This window comes from Hippocampus guttulatus, chromosome 5 (assembly GCF_054856545.1).
Source record: "Hippocampus guttulatus isolate MCC_2025c chromosome 5, RoL_Hgut_1.0, whole genome shotgun sequence".
NCBI lineage: Eukaryota > Metazoa > Chordata > Actinopteri > Syngnathiformes > Syngnathidae > Hippocampus > Hippocampus guttulatus.
The window spans coordinates 9,017,789-9,036,535 of record NC_141265.1 but is presented as its reverse complement, the minus strand read 5'-3'; the positions used below and the strand labels follow the sequence as shown (position 1 = coordinate 9,036,535).

General features: G+C 40.8%; 1 protein-coding gene across 3 annotated transcripts; it reads left to right on the top strand.

Annotated features, from left to right (window-relative positions):
* The first annotated feature begins 117 nt into the window (after positions 1–117).
* On the top strand, positions 118–18,227 carry glt1d1 (glycosyltransferase 1 domain containing 1). 3 transcript variants are annotated; one of them, XM_086110562.1, is made up of 13 exons: positions 138–491; positions 1,442–1,479; positions 1,854–2,005; positions 2,131–2,236; positions 3,018–3,069; positions 3,942–3,978; positions 5,222–5,278; positions 11,780–11,878; positions 12,350–12,399; positions 14,631–14,674; positions 15,054–15,174; positions 16,695–16,793; positions 17,692–18,227. In XM_086110562.1, coding segments are annotated over exons 2-13 (966 nt in total). In that variant the 5' UTR covers positions 138–491; positions 1,442–1,477; the 3' UTR covers positions 17,839–18,227. The 3 variants fall into 3 exon arrangements, with proteins under 3 accessions (XP_085966689.1, XP_085966688.1, XP_085966687.1); XM_086110563.1 differs by lacking the exon at positions 1,442–1,479 and having other exon boundaries at positions 118–491; positions 15,059–15,174; positions 17,692–17,838; XM_086110561.1 differs by lacking the exon at positions 1,442–1,479.
* Positions 18,228–18,747: the final 520 nt, after the last annotated feature.

Genomic DNA, 18,747 nt, shown 5'->3' with positions numbered 1-18,747 from the left:
GTTTGTACATCTGCTAATACGCGTCTGACGCCACAAAATCGAAAGGGGGAAGTGGAACTTGGAAGTCTACACGCTGACACGTTTTTCATGTCGCCCTCTTTACGGTTGCGATAAACTTGCGAGAAGCGTCAAGCATGTGCTGGTTCAAATGTTTGTTCCCCGATTCATTGCCGTGTTCAGTTTTCAAGGGGCTAAAGTCACATTTTGCGCAGCCAGTAAGATGGTTCCAAAGCTATGCGTTTCCACGGAACCATAATGGAGACGGACGACACATAAACAGTCCAAGTAAATTCCCTAGTAATGAGCAAGCCTCCGGGAAATGTGTTCGAGCAGTCTTTCTTGTCTGCAGTAGTAGCACGCACAGGGTGTTCTCATATTTACTGACGCACATCCGTATATACTAGTCTATTATTGGGAAAAATTATGATTTTACTTTTTCTCGCTTGTCTCGAACCCAGATCAGGGAACCGTACCACAGCTGAGCGAATCAGGTAATTTACCCCTTATAGTAGTTGCATCTTTCCGGTCATGTATTTATAATTCAGGTGAGACAGCAGTAAGCAACGGGGCAGAACTCAGGAGTTAATCGTTAACCCGGGCAGCATCCATGCCTGTTCAAGTTCTAGTTTTGGTTTTTCCACACTGCTGCCCCTTCTTAGGGTTCTGATTTTGACCTCTTCAGCGAAATAAGTGTAGTTGAAATGAGCTTTCGGTTTTACTGTAGTGACGTAGCCTACAGTGGCTGGCAAATGGAAACATGCCCCCATGAACCTTTCCACGTTGTCGTCTTATAACGTCAAAACTAAAAATATTTTTAGAGTTGGGATTTTATGTGGCAGACCTCCACAGTCTCATAACTGTGAAGTGAACAGCAAAATGAACCATCAGCTCTGAACTGGTTGTGCAATAACAACATTCAAGTGTTTGCAATAACTGGTGATGAGTCTCTTGCGTCATCGTGGAGGAATTCCCTTCTTTCAGAATTATTTCCCTCTTTTAAATGTCCTAACACAGCATCAGAAATACATTTAAGCAATTCAGAGGTGGACTTTTTGGTATGTTTTGGGTTAAATATATTTAAGCCATTCAGAGGTGGACTTTTTGGTATGTTTTGGGTGAACGTCAGGACACAAACTGATGGCATGACGTTCACCTGTCGGATTTTCTGATAGCTGAATTCATTTATCCATTCATTTCAGCCAGTCATCCGGATCCTCAGTGAGCAAAGCAACCCCAGGCAATCACACCACTATGTTTGGGTGTTTTTGTCACATGCTGTGTTGTTTTAATGCCAGATGTACTGTCATGGGCTGCACACCATGCAAATGTTGAACTTTCACCTCAGTCCACAGCATAATTTTCCATAAGTCTTGAGTATGCTAATTAGTTAATTTTTCTTTGAATTGAAGTCTTTTTACATTACGTATTTCTTTGTTTTTAGATCTTGTAGCCTACTTCACTTTGTGTGACAGGTTCTATGTAAGTGATTTCTTGATTTTTCTTTTTTTTTTAAATCGGGCCATACTCGAACCTTGAGGTGGCCAGTAAAATTGAACACCTTTTTCACAAAAATTGTAGTTAATTGCCATTAACTCATGAATTAACAAGGAGGGAGATCAAATAGGTTTGGGCTTTTCCTTCATAAAATCAGTTATGTACTTAATTATGCATTAACTTGGCTTTTCTTAAGTATGAGAATTGTCTTAACTCATTCAGTACCAGCCAATTCTAGACCAAGTCTGAAAAGACGTTTAAAAACGTCTTTGGGAGTGAATGAGTTAATGATCCAAAACACTAACTTTTTTTTCCCCAAGGAATTGTAGATACTGTATTGAATTCCACTCATTTTTTAGGTCCCACATTGAATCGGCAGGACACACATGTGAGCTTAGACATGCACAGGATTTTGAGTCTTCTTCTGACGTGGCAAACCTGCTATCACAAAATCCTCAATTTGAAGGTGCACTGGCCATTCATCTGTTCAAGGCCGGCAGACTTCTGCTAGGTAAAATGCATGTTTCTTATTCTATCCATTGTGTCATACCGGACAACCATCAAAAAGATCAGGAAAGCTGTTTGATTTCTTATATCTGCCTGAACAAATCTATTTATGTGTAACCTTCAAAACAGACATCCAAGTACCCTTTGGCATTATCTTTGGTGGAACAGACATCAATGAAGATGTGAAAGTTGAGACGAGACGTGTGGTTATGGAAAAAGTTCTACATAAAGCACGGTGATATTGCTGAATATCAGTACCAGAGTGAATCTATGAATCTCATCATATTGGTTTGACGCATCACACAACGTTTTCAGTGGGCCAAAAGGAAGTGGGAAAACCAGGTGAAAGGCACCGCAAACTGTAGGTTGTGGCGCTGGAATGCAATTGCCCTGTTAATTAATAAATAAGAGACGCATTACAAATAGGTCATTTTTTCCTCTTCATAAGTTTAACCCTTTCATGCACCTTGTAACCTGATAACATGATAAGATGCCCACTGTAGTAGCCACTGTCCTTGAAAGGGTTCATTTAAAATCGGTGTGATTTTCTTTCGTATTTAATCATCCCTATTATTTTGATAAAATGTAAACAGACAGATGGGATCTGTCGTATCAGCCAAAGTGGCCTGTGAAAGTTTAGGATACATGCGTAGAAAATATCTGCAACGACCCTCCAGTCCTCTGACATTCCAATCTTGGTTATCAAATGCAGTCAGCTGTTAGCCTACTGGCCTCTTTATTCTCTATTCTTTTTCCATTTCTTTTTTCTACCTACTTAACCCTTGATTCAAAACAGGAACCATTTGGGGAGGGGGGGTTCTCTTTGTTTGTTTTGGGTTTTTTGTAAAACTTTGCGAATCAAGTACGGTATTTTAAAATTGTTGTTTGCTTCTTTTTCGTCTCCCATTGGAATTGTTGCATCTTATACAAGCCTTTAATGCAAATTCATGACCAAGTATTTTACTGAAATGCTTTCTGCAAAGTTGAGGGTGACAAGAAAATGTGTTTTTGAACAGGTTTGCAGTTGCATTTACAGACAAATTGAAAAAAGAGGCTGGGCTATATTTGGTAGGGTTTTACTTTTTTAAATTCCATTCGACCGTCTGCAGTATTTCAAGTGCAGTAATTGCTTCAATGCTAGGTCTGAGGCCTTTGGTTTGCCAACCAGTTGCAAATATCTCCCTGTTAGAAGGTGATTATTCATGTGCTAAATTATTCACAACGGTGTTTGTGTCTGTATACATTATCTTTCATGCGCACACAAAGTTACAACTGACATAAATATATACCGTAACTAAAATTAATGCCTGAAGTGGTACTTTGTTTTTGATAAAATGTCAACCTTTAGATGACCCATTTAGTACATTAGAAGACACTATTTTGCAAAAGAAAAATGCAATTATTTAGATTTAGTTGCGATTATGGCGCATCAACAAACAGCAGGAGCGACTACTTCATTAAAAACAACAGAAAGACTTTTGTTGCACAGATAAGAGGATGCATACCTCATGCCAATCTGGCATTAAACCAGTCTTACATTGTTTTATTTTCTGATTACATTCTCGCAATGAATTGCAGATTGAGGCTTGTGGCATGCTTTATCTGTCATTTAGTGCTGGCAGTTGGTTGACAGGACACACATTTGCCCATTTTACTTCACAGAAAAAAAAAACCATTTGTGGAACCAATGTGATAACATTCCATCTACGCTTGATTTTTGATGTAGAAATTCAAATTATCCTACCCGCGTTTATCTTTTTAAAGGACCTATTTAGTCTGAAAATCTTGACAGTTCAAGATAATTGCCTTGTCCCTCATTTATGAAGCAGTTACTGTACTTCGTAATAATCAAAGTGTTTTGAACAAAATGCACAATAATGCAAGTGTCTTATTTTAACCAAAATGTTCTGCTCTCTGTGCCCCCAACACCCAATCTTAAGCACTCCCAGAGCAGCAAAATCTTTGTCCAGCCACAAGGTAAGCTCTACAAGAACATTCATTTTCAGTTATTTAAACTAAAGAATAAGAGACACATTCACTGCGTTAACCTTCATCTGTCAGACGCAGGTAAGATCGCTCACAAAGATAGCTAGGTTAGCTCAGTTGTGCATTTAGACAGATAGATTAGACCTTATGTATACTTTTATTTTGAAAATGCTACCATTGAAAATGTGATTCCGGTTTGGAAATGTATACGTAGACTCCACTTTTGTGTTGCTTTTCTGGATGTCAGCATTTCCACCATTTGCTATACTTGATCTGGCAGGGCCCCATAAAGTAATGCATGTGAACTTGGCTGCACTTCATAAAGTGTCAACCTGCAAAGTGCACAAATTTAATGCCTCTCATTCACACATTTACGGACACAAATAGATTTAATAAACAGATTGCGCCCCCCCCCCCCCCCCGCCCCCAAAAACAAGGTTATCTTGTTTCTACAAACCCATTTCCAATGATGTTGGGGCATTGTGTTAAAGAAATAAAAGCAGAATACAGAGATTTGCAAACATGTTCAACCCAGATTTAATTGAATACACTAAAAGGACAAGATATTTCATGTTCAGACTGTTTGGGAATTTCTCCATTGCGAGACTAATAAAGGTTTTCTTATCTTATAAACTGTATTGTTTTTTTTTAGCAAATAATCATTACATTTTTATGGAATTTTATGGCCGCAACATGTTCCAAAAATGAATTTGAGGAATGCTCATAAAACACCTGTTTGGAACATCCCTCACATACAGCTAACTGGGAACAGGTGGGTGCTATAATTGGGTATTTAAAAAAATGGCTCCCTGAAATGCTCAGTCATTCACAAGCAAAGATGGGGTGAGGTTCACCTCTTTGTGAACAACTGCGTTCTATTTCAAAAGCCAGCATGGTGTGGCACTGTGTCAGTGCCAAAGGCATGGGTAACTTGCACATTTGTGAAGGCACCATTCATGGCATGCTGAAAGGTAAATACAGGTTTTGGAGAAACAATTGCTACCATCCAAGCAATGTGTTCTCATTAATGCCCGTGCTTATTTTGGTAAGACAATGGCAAACAACATTCTGCATGTGTTAATTTCAACAGCATGACTTAGTAAAAGAGTGTGCGTACTAGACCTTTCTCCCATTGAAAGTATGAAGCGTAAAATAAGACATGTAGACATGCCTGACCTCAACTTTTACTGCTTCATGAAATTTACATTGCTCCTATCCGCATTATTGTCAAAAGGTATTGAGACGCAAGCGACAGAGGACTTCAGCTGGTCTGAATTCTTACGGAGATCAGGTAACTGTCTCACTTTTTGTTCAATTTTCTTTGAAAATCTATTTTTCTAAACTGTTCCCTTCAACTCAAACTATGTGAACTGTTTCTGTGACGTGAACTGTTGAGGCATAAACATGCAAACAGAGAAGTGAAGCATAAGGCCATAGAACAGGAGTAGGGAACTCCGGTTCCTCGAGAGCCATATCCTGCCTGTTTCGGATCCCTCCCTACTCCAGTGCACCTGATTTAAACGACCCGCTCATCAGCACACTCTGTGGAATCCTGAAATGGTCATGATCATTTGAATCAGGTGTGTTGGATTAGGGAGAGCTGTAAAATAGGCAGGATATGGCTCTCCCTACCCCTGCCATAGGAAGTTGGGAAGAGAGAAATGAGATGAGCCCTTTCTCCTCCATCCATTGTTTGTGCATGTTTTTTTTTCAGGGATGCTTTTGCGCAAATGCCGCGTCACTCCCCAACACAGAGCAAGAGAACAAAAACTATCCTTTGTGGAAAATGACAAAAATAGTGAAACAGAGTGAATTGAATAAGTAGGTATGTGATTCCTGGTCTGGAAATCGAAACGTGTTTGACTGTTTGTTCGCAAAAAAACATGTTTAAAATAGACTAACGGGAGGAGTAGCAAAGCATTCGACACACAGAGCTAGACGAAAGAACAGGAGATGGAGAAGTTATTCTAATCGTTCAACTAATGTAAACTGTAGAGTCACGAACTGCCACAATAAGTGCCTAGGTGTGCGGAATGGTACACTTTTCACAGATATTTGTCTGGAACTGCGTTAAAGCAGAGCGCATGTAACTATGAACAGCAAATTAGCAGGCGCATTAGTCATACCTGTCAACTCATACGGTTTAGCCATAGTTCATACGGATTTTGTGGTGAATCTTACGTATATGGCCGTATCACACAAATCATACGGATTCTGAAAATGTCCGGTGTTTGTTTTTTTTCTCCCCCTAACGGGTAGTTCCGTTTGCTTTTGCCCAGAATGGTGCTCGTCTACTCGAATGCTTTCATTTCCGGAATACAACTCTGAACACAGTAATGCCACTAAGTAGAATGATGATTAGACATTAACCAGACATTGTATTATGGAGATCTACAATAAATATCATTGAAAATTTTGTGGGTTTTTTCTGTGCCGTTATTTTGACATAAAATGCTTTGGTATGTTATAAGGATTTTTTGCTCTTTATAAGGATGTTTTTGGTAGTTTATACAGGTTGGCGCTCCGAAAAGTTGACAGGTATGATTAGTAGTTCTCTGTAGTAGAGAGAAAATCACAGAAGAGTGAACAGCTACACAGTCAGACCCCTCGCAAAAAAAAAAAAATAATAATAATAATAATGGAAACACATAGGTCATTGCGTACATCAACCAGGATGAGGAGATTCTATGGTCAACATTATATTGATGCATTAAATATTTACATGAAATATCAGCAGTTATTTGTGTTTGTTTGCTGTATTTGTCATCATAGGGTGTTGAGTTTTATGAGTTTTGAGACCTACACAATGATAGGTCTCATGGTAGCTGAAATAGGCATCAGGAAACCAAGATACACCCTTAAGGTTGTCTGCAAATTATACATTATTTTACCCAATGACAACCGCGGCAGTTTATTATTGCCACAGTCCCCAAAATGTCTCTCTTGCTGTGACATAAGGTGTCATTGTTTAGGTACTTGCAAACCATATTGCATGATGTGGGAGCGAGAGAGAGAGATTCATTTTAGCCATTCAAGTGAAGACCACATTCATGCACTCACAATCTAATCTTCTGTCAAATGCACCTAGGGGATTGTTCAGAAAAATGCCTCTGAAGTCAAAGGCAAACAAAGAAACAACATTTTTTAGAGAGCGCTCAGTGAACTGCACAAAAGTGTCGGGAAGGTGAGGAGTCTGGCATATTGAGCTATTTTTACAATTATACCTTGAGAAAGTGAATTGTGGCAACGATTTTGGATATTGTGACAGGTCTCCGTTTCTAACTCTTAACCCAGGCATGTCCAGCTCCGGGCCTGAAGGGCCACTGTCCTGCCTATTTTCCATCTCTCTCGGCTGCAACACACCTGATTCAGATGATCAGCTCATCAGCCAGCTCTGAAGCAGCATTAGAACATTCCTGATGATTTGAATCAGGTGTGTTGCTCCTGGGAGAGCTGGAAAACAGGCAGGACAGCAGCCCTTGAGGACCGACTTTGGACACCCCTGCCTTAACCCATAGGTGTCAAACTCAGGTCCTGGAGGGCCGCTGCCCTGCATGTTTTCCAAGTCTCTCTTTTGCAACACACCTGATTCAAATGAACAGATCATCAGCAAGCTCTGTGGAAGCCTGACATTGAACCTGTTCATTTGAATCAGGTGTGTTGCAACAGGGAGACTTGGAAAACATGCAGGACAGCGGCCCTCCAGGACCTGAGTTTGACACCTATGATTTAACCAATCCCAATCCTAGATTACGGAGATGTACTGGATAGATAATTTTCACAAAATGTCTTCCACATGCTATGCGCCATACACTATACCACACTGCCATCCGCTTTGTCACCGGTGCTTCCTTTCACTCACCACTGTGAGCTGTTCTCCATGGTTCATTGGCCCTCTCTGCACTCACGCAGACATATTCACTGGTTCATGTTTATCGATGGACCAGTGAATTGGCAAAACGCCCCCCCCCCACCCATCTTTTCTCACTTTGAATACACCCACCACACTGTCCGTTCCAGTAGTTTTATAAACCTCTTTGTTTCCAAAGTCGGCACTACTTCTGAAATTCTTTTCAATTGTCTGCCCAAACTACTGGAACACTCTAGATTCTAGAACAAATAATGCACACCTAATTCATCCCAATATGATCATTGAAAAAATGACTGAGGGATACCCATACAATTTCAACGCTGCCGCTGAATCTTGTATCCATCATGCCAAGTAATGTAATGGGTTTAATTCTATCACATTGTACAGTTTGATGTACAGTATACGCTATATGTACAGTCATACCTCGGTTTTTGAACGTCTGTGTTCTCGACCAACTTAGTTTTCGACCAGAAGATTCGAAATTTTTACGCCTCGGTTCCAACCAAATATCGGTTTTCGACCAAACTAAGCGAAGCTGAATATTCCACTCGACTACTCTCGGCTTCCTTACACGAGGAAGTGACGCTCCCTCGTGTAGACAAGGAAGTGACGCTTCCTCGTGTTGACGAAGAAGCTCGTGTTGCGTTCATTTTGAGCAGACTTGTCTTTTGAGATTGACGCAAATCGGACTGTTATTTCTGCATTCTGTATTAGCCCCTAATCATGGCACCAAAGAAAACAAGTCGAAGTAGGAAAGCTGGTCAAGAAAAGAGGAAAGTAGTGCGCAAAACTATTGCATTTAAGAAAGATTTGATAGCGAAATATGAATCCGGTGTGCGTGTGTCTGTGTTGGCTAAGGAGTTCGGCATGCCGAAATCGACTGTAAGCAGCATCCTAAAAAAGAAAGAACTTCTTAAAGTAAGTGATGTGGCTAAAGGATCTAGCGTGCTTAGCAAACAAAGGCCACAGGTATTGGAGGAAGTGGAGAAACGTTTGCTTATTTTCATCAACGAGAAACAGCTTACAGGGGATAGTGTTAGCCAAGATGCGATTTGTGGCAAAGCAAGACAATTGTATGGCGATTTGATAAAAAAAGATCCTAGCATTGTTCCTGCAGAGTTTGATTTTAAAGCAAGCAGAGGGTGGTTCGAAAAGTTTAGAAGAAGAAGTGGGATACACTGCGTGATTCGTCATGGGGAGGCAGTCAGTTCAGACCAGGAAGCTGCCGAAATGTTTAAAGTTGAGTTTGAAAATCTTGTCAAGGTTGAGGAATATTTTCCCCAGCAAACTTTTAATATGAACGAGACTGGACATTTGGGGGAAAAAATGCCACGAAGGACCTACATCACGTGCGAGCAGTCGTTTCCAGACCACACACAAAGTGATGTCGAGGAGCTAATCGCCGAACATCGTGACGATCTCACGACAGAACTTCAGCACCTTCAGGAAGAGCAGAAGAGGATGTTGAAGGAGGAGATGTCTTCCGATGACGATGGGGGAAGGGATGATGCCTCTACTGCTAGTATCAAAGAAATGTGTGCAAAATGGAATGACATCCAAAACTTTGTGGACCTGTATCATCCAGATAAAGCTGCAAGCAGTCGAGCTGTGTGTGCATTTAATGACATTGTTATTAGCCACTTTCGTAACATTCTCAAAAGAAGGGAGAAACAAGTTACACTCGATAGATTCTTGACGAAAAGGAAGGAACAACCTGTGGCAGAGTCTCCCCAACCGAAGAACAATGATGGAGTTGAGTTACCCGACGTTAAGGAAGAGGATTCTCCTTTTGAGAATTAACCTTCCTCCCTGTTACCACAGGTACTGAACTGTAAGAATGCCCCCCCCCACACACACACATTAAACATTTCTACCATTTATTTTTTCAAAGATTTTGTTACCTCGGACCGTAGCACAGGGTTGCAGAGAGAGTCCATAATTACAGCCATTACTTTTGGATTTATTAGTTCAAGGTGTAAAAGAATGTAATCTACAATTGTCATGATGAGAGATGTGTATACAGTTTATGGTGTTAAATAGCTTATAAAATGCTTTTAAAACGTTTTCTAGACTTGGAACGGATTAAAATTATTTACATTGATTATAATGGGAAATAACAACAAATCGGTTTTCGAACGGCCTTCTGGAACTGATTATGTATCGAAAACCGAGGTATAGCTACAGTAATCCCTCGTTTATCGCGGTTAATGGGGACCAAAACTACCCGCGATAAACGAAAATCCGTGAAGTAGCGGCCCCCCCCTCTCCATATAGGTACATGTACATAATATTTATAAGGCCAAATTTAATGGTATACATGCATGTAGAAGTAAATTTTGAAGTAATTAACATGGCTTAATGCTGTATATTAATAGATTTAAACATTGGATTGGATACAACTTTATTGTCAAATGTGCTGTATGTGTCCAGCACAGATGAAATTTCTTCCCTCAACATAAAACAGGAAACAAGAGGATGTATAAGTTAGGTTAGTTTATGAATATCAAAATACAGTAAACGTATACATGTAGTACTGTATATAAGTAAGATATCCTTTATTTGTCCCACAATGGGGAAATTTACAAATATGTCATATGTTGTTCTAAGTGACTCGCTGTTGTTTTGCTGACTCGCTGCTTCTCACGGACCTTTTGCGGACTTAAAAAAAAATTATGAATATGTTTGAAAAAAATCCACGATGCACTAAAGCCACGATAAACGAACCGCGAAATAGCGAGGGATCACTGAATTAATTTTTTGTTGCTTTTTTTTCTGTCTGTCTGCAGCCAGGTTGCCATTACAATCTGTCCTGAATTGCCTCACCTGATTAATGTTCTTGTACCTTGTTCCATTGTTAGCATTTGGGCGTTAACCTGAGTTAATGTCCTTTTGCATCATACAACTCACTGCAAGGACTTTCAAGAGAATGAGGCACTACACTGACAATAGGCTGCAGGGATCAGGGTCAATGCCCAGACTCCATGCTGTCACGTTTAGATCCTCTTTAAGAGCTTTAAAGAAGTGCCTCAGCCTCCTGATCTGGACTTAACTGACAGCAGGGGATTTCTCCTATCACGGTACTTTTAACATGTGCATGTGTGTGTTTGTGCTATCGTAGGGTGGTTTGTTTACAGTGCACTCTTCCCAGCATCAGAGGAAATATCACTTTCCATTGTCGATAGGCAGCCATTCATCTCCCAGATACACAATTAGCTTGCATTTGCAAATTATTGTTGCAATGACCTACAGTATATCCATCCTGGACTTATTTCAGACAAAGTTGAATAGTCATCGAACATTTCCAAGAATAGTTTAAAAAAACATGGCAAAGGGTTCTTTTCGTGTGCAAAATCTCTGAAGTCTGACTTCATGGCAGCTTCCTCCAACACAAAACTATGAAAACAACTTTTTCTAATATTCACCTAATTCAGGTGTGTGTATTTGTGCATGCACGTGTTACGAATACTAATCAGCCTGTGTGGTAGTGTTCTAAGGATTTACGCCTTTTGAAGGTCAGCGGCTGAACAGTAGTCATTGGCATTGTTCTCCAGCTGGGCTGTAATCTCTGGATTTCATCCAACATCGGGCACATTGGGCAAAGCGCTGACTCAGTAGTTTCCTCAAACAATTCGACATTACTTCTTTTCCAGCAATTCAAGGCTGCTCTTGACCCTGCCACGCGGTGGCTGTGTAGTTATGACTTAGAATGATTAGGCCATGGCCTTTCGGTGTCTCCCAATTTCCCTGCTGAGCATTACGGATCTGATCAGGGAATTGCGCAAACACATTAGTCACTGCTGTCTTATTTTCCTCGTGACCTTGGGTGATGCATCACTTTCATTACCTACCAGTACTTTGGATGTTCATTATGCAGTGTTTTGTTGTTTTAGCACTGTCGTTCTGTGTCTGGCCTCTTTCCAGATGTAAGTGGTGTGCGTGTGCAACGGCTCCACGTTTTCCTGTTGATCTGTGGCCTCAGAAGAGTCAAGGACCCTCTCTATTTAGTGGAGCGTTTCTCAGGTACATCATCCATTGAAACTTGCTTGCCATCATTTAGACAGAGGTGTTCTGGCACCACATTCATTGAAATAAAAGGAATGAGTTTCCTAATTCCTAAAACCCCTAAATTGCTAAGTTTTTTGTGACTGTGTCTCTTCTTACTTGAAGCTGAAGCAAGGCATTCAATGCATTCAAGATGGCGCTCAATCGATGATTATCATCAAATTGGAAATGTATGTCAACAAGCAGACAGCCTTTTCTGACAGCTCATCATTGAGATTGTTGAATGCGCATTTTCCTCATTTCCACTTTTTCAAAATAAGACACTCTTACTCTTTTATTTGAATTCACTTCATTGACACTCCGGACGTGCCACATTGTATTTCAAATTTTCTCATATTTCTATGATACAACAACAGATCAAGGTGTCGTTATCCCTCTCTTCAAATTGCCTCATTGCCTGTTTTTTTCTTTTTCTTTTTTGTCTTACAGAGTGGCATAGTGAGAATCCTCAGAATGTGCTTGTTATAATTGGTCCAAAGGTAAGTACATTGGCTTAAATCGTCTGTTTTTCCTCTTTCGCTTTGTATCATGACTCTGTATATTGTTGCTACCAGTCGTTCACATAGCCATCAGCTGCTAAGAGGACATACTGTCTCGTAGAGATCTTACTTTAAATATTTTGTTGCAAAAGTATTCAGCGCAGTGGCACGGTGGTCGACTAGTGAGCATATCCGCATCATTCACACGCATATATATATATATATATATATATATATATATATATGGTGGTCGACTGCTTACCACATAGGTGTCAAACTCAGGTCCTGGGGGGCCGCTGTCCTGCATGTTTTCCAAGTCTCCCTGTTGCAACACACCTGATTCAAATGATCAGATCATCAGCAAGCTCTGCAGAAGCCTGACATTGAACCTGTTCATTTGAATCAGGTGTGTTGCAACAGGGAGACTTGGAAAACATGCAGGGCAGCGGCCCTCCAGGACCTGAGTTTGACACCTATGGCTTAGCACATCGGCCTCATAATGCAGAGTTCGATTCGGGGCTCTGGCCTTCCTGTGTGGACTTTTGCATGCTCTCCCCGTGCCTGTGTGGCTTTTCTCCGGGTACTCCAGTTTCCTCCCACATTCCAAAAACACGCACAACAGGTTTATGGAACACTCTAAATTGTCCCAAGGTGTGATTGTGAGTGTCAATGGTTGTTTGTCTATGTGTGCTCTGCGATTGGCTGGCAACCAGTTCAGGGTGTACCCCGCCTACTCCTTGAAGTCAGTTGGGATAGGCTCCAGCCCGCCCGCAACCCTCGTGAGCATAAGCGGCTTGCATAACGGACGGATGTATGAAATCCGCACTGAGCATACGTTTTCTTCAAACGGGCTGAGAGTCATCAGCAATTCCCTGTTGTGTCAAACTGCCATCTGCTTATTGAATATTTCAGATGAGCACTTAGCTAACTAGCCCTGTATACAATAGGGCTCTGTCTTTTTGCTTTTTGAATGTACGGATGGATGAGCCTGGATCTTCACATGCACTGACATGTAATATGACATAAATCACCCACCTGATGCCCTGTCTCACATATCGTTTCTCTTCTTTGTATTTTATTTTTCCTTCATGTCAAACATTAAATGACTCGCTGTACAAACATGGATAGCCCAGTAATGTTAGTCTCCTGATTTGTGAAGTCACAAAATCTTCCATCCACAGAAAGCAGCAGCCACTTAAACTCCCCTATTTTATTCTCTGTGTCTCATAAATTGATATTTTTTTCACAGTATCTTCACCTCCTCCCGAATTGCTTTGATATGACATCAGTGCGCAGTATTATATCTGCGACTGTTCTCCATTTTGAGCGGTCGTGTCAAGTAAAAGTTATGTTTTGCTTCTTGAAAACAACATCATTAGACATGGCCATCGGCTTATCCTCGGTCTCCTGCCGCAACATTCGCCTCTGTGTTCTCCTTTGATGAAATGATTCAGCTGAAGCAGAGATGTATGATTCATCTCAACATGCCTGAATCACAGTGCGAGGTTTGGTTGTTTCTAAGAGAAATGAAAAGGTATACAGTTTATGTAAAGCAACGTTTGTCTGATTGCCACTTTGGGCCACAATTGTTCTGGGCTCTCGCAGGAGTCCAAATAGGCATTGTCAACCTGCATAATAAAATCAAAGTGGCATCTAAAAAAAAAGACTTGTGACTGCCCAAGTGAGACCTACTTTGCTCAAGCTGTCGTGGTGCTCCATATAAATCCACAGGAGGCGAATTCAAATCAGTTTGTCACTGATGACACATCTCACTCCTCTGTCACTGCCACACAAACTCCATGCTCCTACACTGTTGTGTGAAAAAAAATGTTTTGAGCATGATCCTGTATTTGTTGCAGTCACATAAAATAGTTGATAATTCTTCCATTACTATGCTGTAATTTCTGCTGGAGCTCCTCTTGACTCCACCTCTTAAATGTTACACTTCTGTTTCGATTTAATTAAACCTGACTTGTGCTATAATGAAAAAGCTTGCTTGGCAACATCTTTGACCCAAATTGATATGTGACTTTTTTTTCTGAGGTTAAGCTAATGCACACAAATCCCACATTGCAATTAATCACATTGGCCATCCACCCTACCCTGACCCCAATCTCTGAAAAAGACCGGATTTTCCGAAAATGATTTGCTTTCTGTAGATGTCTTTGTGTCATTGTTGATGTTGTCCCCCCTTGCACACTTAATAATTGTGAAGCTTTTCTCTTTCCCAGATCGATCCTGTGCTTACTGATGAAGTCGAAGCTGTTGTGAAGAGGTAAGTGGCCATTTAATTTTAATCGTCAGTTGCACACTCGATAAAAGACCTTGGGACTTAGGAAACTGCTCATGAAGTTGCTTTGTTCCTCCCAAAATGTTTGGCCGCAGGTGAAGCTTCATTCTCTAAAAGGAAACTGAAGTGAATGCAAATCTCTTTTTCACCTCCTCCCATTTCATGATCTTTGTTTTTGGGCCGTGGGATTTCATCACCACAAAGTTGGTGCTCTTTGGTTCGGACTTCACCTGAAGTCAATGTTCACCTCACAAGTAGTGCAGCTGTGTTTCTTGCCCGAAGCTTGTTGATGCTGCTCACCATCATTCACGCCTTTGTGAGCCCTGAGTCACGCCAGTCCTGAGCTTTGTCACCGCTTCTGCAGAACAGCGGGGGTCTTCTTAGCCCGGGAGAGGAGCCGGCCGGAGCTCCACGCCGCCATGAAAAGGTGCTTTGCTGTCGTCAACAGTTCCGTCTCAGAAGGCATGTCAGCAGCCATCTTGGAGGTAAACATCTTCTGGCCTCAAGCCACATCATCGCAATTAAAACATCGTCAAACATTTCATAATGCATAATGAAAACTAACCGGAGGGTGATAAAGCAAGACTGGCAAATCCACTTTATCCCTTCGAAACACACTTAGGACACTTCATTGTAGTCTTAAAGTTGGATTACTACCTTATTGTGTTTGTCTCAACAATCTGCTAAAGGCATGAGCTGACAGATTAATTCTGAAGGGGATTGGGAGTGATTGTCCCCAAAATCCCATGTTCTCATATTTAGTTATGCTGTTTAAATGTCATCTGATTCAAATATAGGAGCACGACACGGCATGCATGGAACCATTTAGGGTGGAGGAACTCAGACACAATTTTAAAAAATGATTATGTTGGATAGATGGAATTGTTCCACTTTTAGTTTCGGGACAATCACGATTGCTTCAAACTTTTTCACGGTATAACCTGGACAATGTCTCACCTTTGTGTGACACTGCTGCATTTAATGCCGACTGTGCACTGTGCGGATTAGCATTTGGAGCAACCATTTTAACTTTCCTTACGTACGTACTTTCTCGGCAGGCGGACGAAAAGCTTATTGAACTCTGCCTCGAGGCCACTGCAAAATGGTGCCTCTCACTCACACAAGCATCCGTGTGTGACAAGAGCAGAGAAACATTTTATTTCACCATGCATGAAGTTTTTTGATAGCGCTGCAGCTTTTCATGACGGTGCTGTTTCATGCCGATTTAGTTATTCCAATGTTCTCATTGGAACAGTCAATGGGCTAGAATGTCATATCAATTTGGGGCTTGTAATGACGATTTACCTTTTTGCGAGAGAATTTACAACGTACATTTTCAATTAGTATTTCAAACAAGATTTAGGTTTTAATTTTGTGTGCGTCTGTGTGAAAATTTCTATATATATATACATATATATATATATATACACACTTTGTGACATGTAATTTGAGAACATTTATTTCTGAAGGGTATATCAAACTGGTTGTCCTTTGTAATAGTGCGTACCCAAGAAATAGCCTTCTGTTTGGAAAAAGGTTGGTGATCGCTGCCCTAAACATTTAGTCACATGCTCAAATTTTGGGGAATGGTTTCTTAAAAACAACGGGTGGCTCAATTTACCCCGGTCTCTCCTATGCTCTATAATCGTTGCAAAGAACGTAAATCAATCATCAAATCAATTCAAAATGGCATTTATGTCGATGATGAGGGAGCTTCTCCTTCTGACCAGAACGGTGTGTGAGTCATATATTACATTTTGGCAACTAGAAAATGATTTGCAAATTTTGACACCTCTCTAACAGTAAACAAAATATGTTTTGTTTTGGATGAATGTAATATTTGTGCAGTCGTTGCTAGTTTTACTTTGCCGATTCCCTGCTCAACGGCAGAAATAAGCCACCAATTACAACACACCATAATGTCCCGGTGAGGAAGATTGAAATGCCTTGCGCCGTGTCCACTCGTCTATGACGAGAGAATTATAATTGCTTCATCCTCCGACAGGCAATGGATCTGGGGCTGCCTGTGGTGGCCAGGGACATTCCAGGAAATAGAGCTGTGGTACAACATGAGGTCACGGGTCTGCTCTATTCTTCCCCTCAGGTAGGCAGCCGAAGCACTTAACACGTGCTCTGATACTACGTTAAGCTTGATAGGATGATTTGAATTTGTACTGCAAGGCTTTGGCCAAAAAGCTACTGCGGCTATCCCACAAAAATATTGACCACTCACAGGCATCATTAAACCACCAACTGAAAAACAGCATGTCCCTTTCTTTCCAAAGATGTATCCTAACAGCAGCTTCATTAGCTTCAACCATTTTAACTCACTTTGTACTTCAATGTCTTATTCCTACAGACAAACCAGAGCTAAATTAGGTTTGGAAGGTAGAGTAACACAAGTCACAGGAATTTGAAATAGGAATATAACACAGCCAAAGATCACTCTTTGTTAGCAGCGGGGGGGGGGGGATTAAGTCCTCTCAACGGGCGGTGGCTGTGGGTAGGGCATAGCCTCACGTGAGCAGAGATGGGCTGAGCTGGAGTGTTTCCTCCGTCTGCTGAGCCATTAGGGCCCTAGAATGCAGTGTGGATACACCATATGTCAAGTAACGCTGCCATCACTAAGCATTGATCATGCTTTAATTGGTCTAATTTTCATACTACCTTCCCACCCAGCAGGTCTGTGTGACAGATGGTGGCTAATGGTCTTCCAAGTTCCCCGTTTTTTTTTCTTTCTATTCTTCATTAGAAAGTTATAAGTGGCAGCCATTATAGGATAAATTGAAAAAGTCCACCGGTCTTGATTTGGTCCTGGAGCTACAAATAGCTCCATCCTTTTGAAGCATTTATTTATCAACGCAAATACTTTTATCTGCATTCTACTCACATGCCTCGTAATATGGCTTCGTGCTTTAAAACCCTCTTCAGACAACTTCAATGGCAGGCCTCAAGTGGCCATTGGCGATAAACGAGATTCATTCTGCCTTTATCCCTGCCAGGAATTTGTACATCAGTCTCAGAGGCTGTTGTCAGATCATGAGCTGAGAGCGAGACTGATAAGGAATGGAAAAGTCTACGTGGTGAAGCATCACAGCCTGAAGCAGGAGAGAGAAACCTACCTGAGGTTGATGGACACGCTGCACTGAGGCCACATCTCTCAACTCCTATGTTTACTCTGTCCTTGTCTACACAAGCACAAATATTTTTGTCTTGAGTTTTGGTACGCGACTGGGGATTTTTTTGGGGGGGGGGTCTCGTTTGCATGTCATCCCATTGTGTAAAGATTCTTAAACAAGTGATGTGACTTGATTTGCAAGATATACGTATTTCATTGGTGGATATATTCATATTACACACTACTGTATTTTATAAAAACGTACTGTAAACATAGCAAAATTTTGTTTTTATTGGTGCTTGGATCAAAGGGATAACTGAGGCAATACAACAGCAAAATGGTTGCAAAAGTAATATGCTTTGTACTTTTGAAATTGCACTATTTATTCAAATTTAATACATAAAATGTTGGTGTACTGTATTCTCTTGTCTCTTTATTTCAATTGAAGGGTAATAGCATACTTCGGGTTTTATTTTGTTTGCGCTTTTTGTTTGATGAAGTGCAAAAGGTGCCTGTTTAAAGGGTCACAAGGACTCATTTTCGAAAAGTACTTGGGAAACATATGCTTTGACATAACATATTGCTTTGGTTGCAGCTGCAAAGATACTGACATTCCAATCATAGTACACCGTTTCATATAAGCACCTGTTTTGTTTTTCTGAACAAATCTTGATACTCTGCCAGTTAAAAAGTCGCATTTTGGATTCACCTGCACAAGTATTAATCTACATTTTTCCTTTTGACATGACCTAAATTGGGTTGCATTTCTTACTCATGTCGTGGCATCTCAGATTAAATACACGGGAACGTTTGCACACGAGGAACACTTCATACGGCTTAATTTGAGTGTCAACACGAACACTTGCAACAATTTTCATATTTTGCAAAAGGCTGATTATTAAAAGAACTTTGGTAAGAATCAGGTTAAAAAAAATCCTAA

Bases quoted from the DNA above. Each gene is read 5' to 3' on its own strand.
- glt1d1 (XM_086110561.1), top strand. From the start codon at position 424: ATGATTTTACTTTTTCTCGCTTGTCTCGAACCCAGATCAGGGAACCGT. The intron at 2,237-3,017 runs GTGATATTGCTG...GTTTTTGAACAG, and splicing joins AAAGTTCTACATAAAGCACG to GTTTGCAGTTGCATTTACAG. The intron at 3,979-5,221 runs GTAAGCTCTACA...TATTGTCAAAAG, and splicing joins AATCTTTGTCCAGCCACAAG to GTATTGAGACGCAAGCGACA.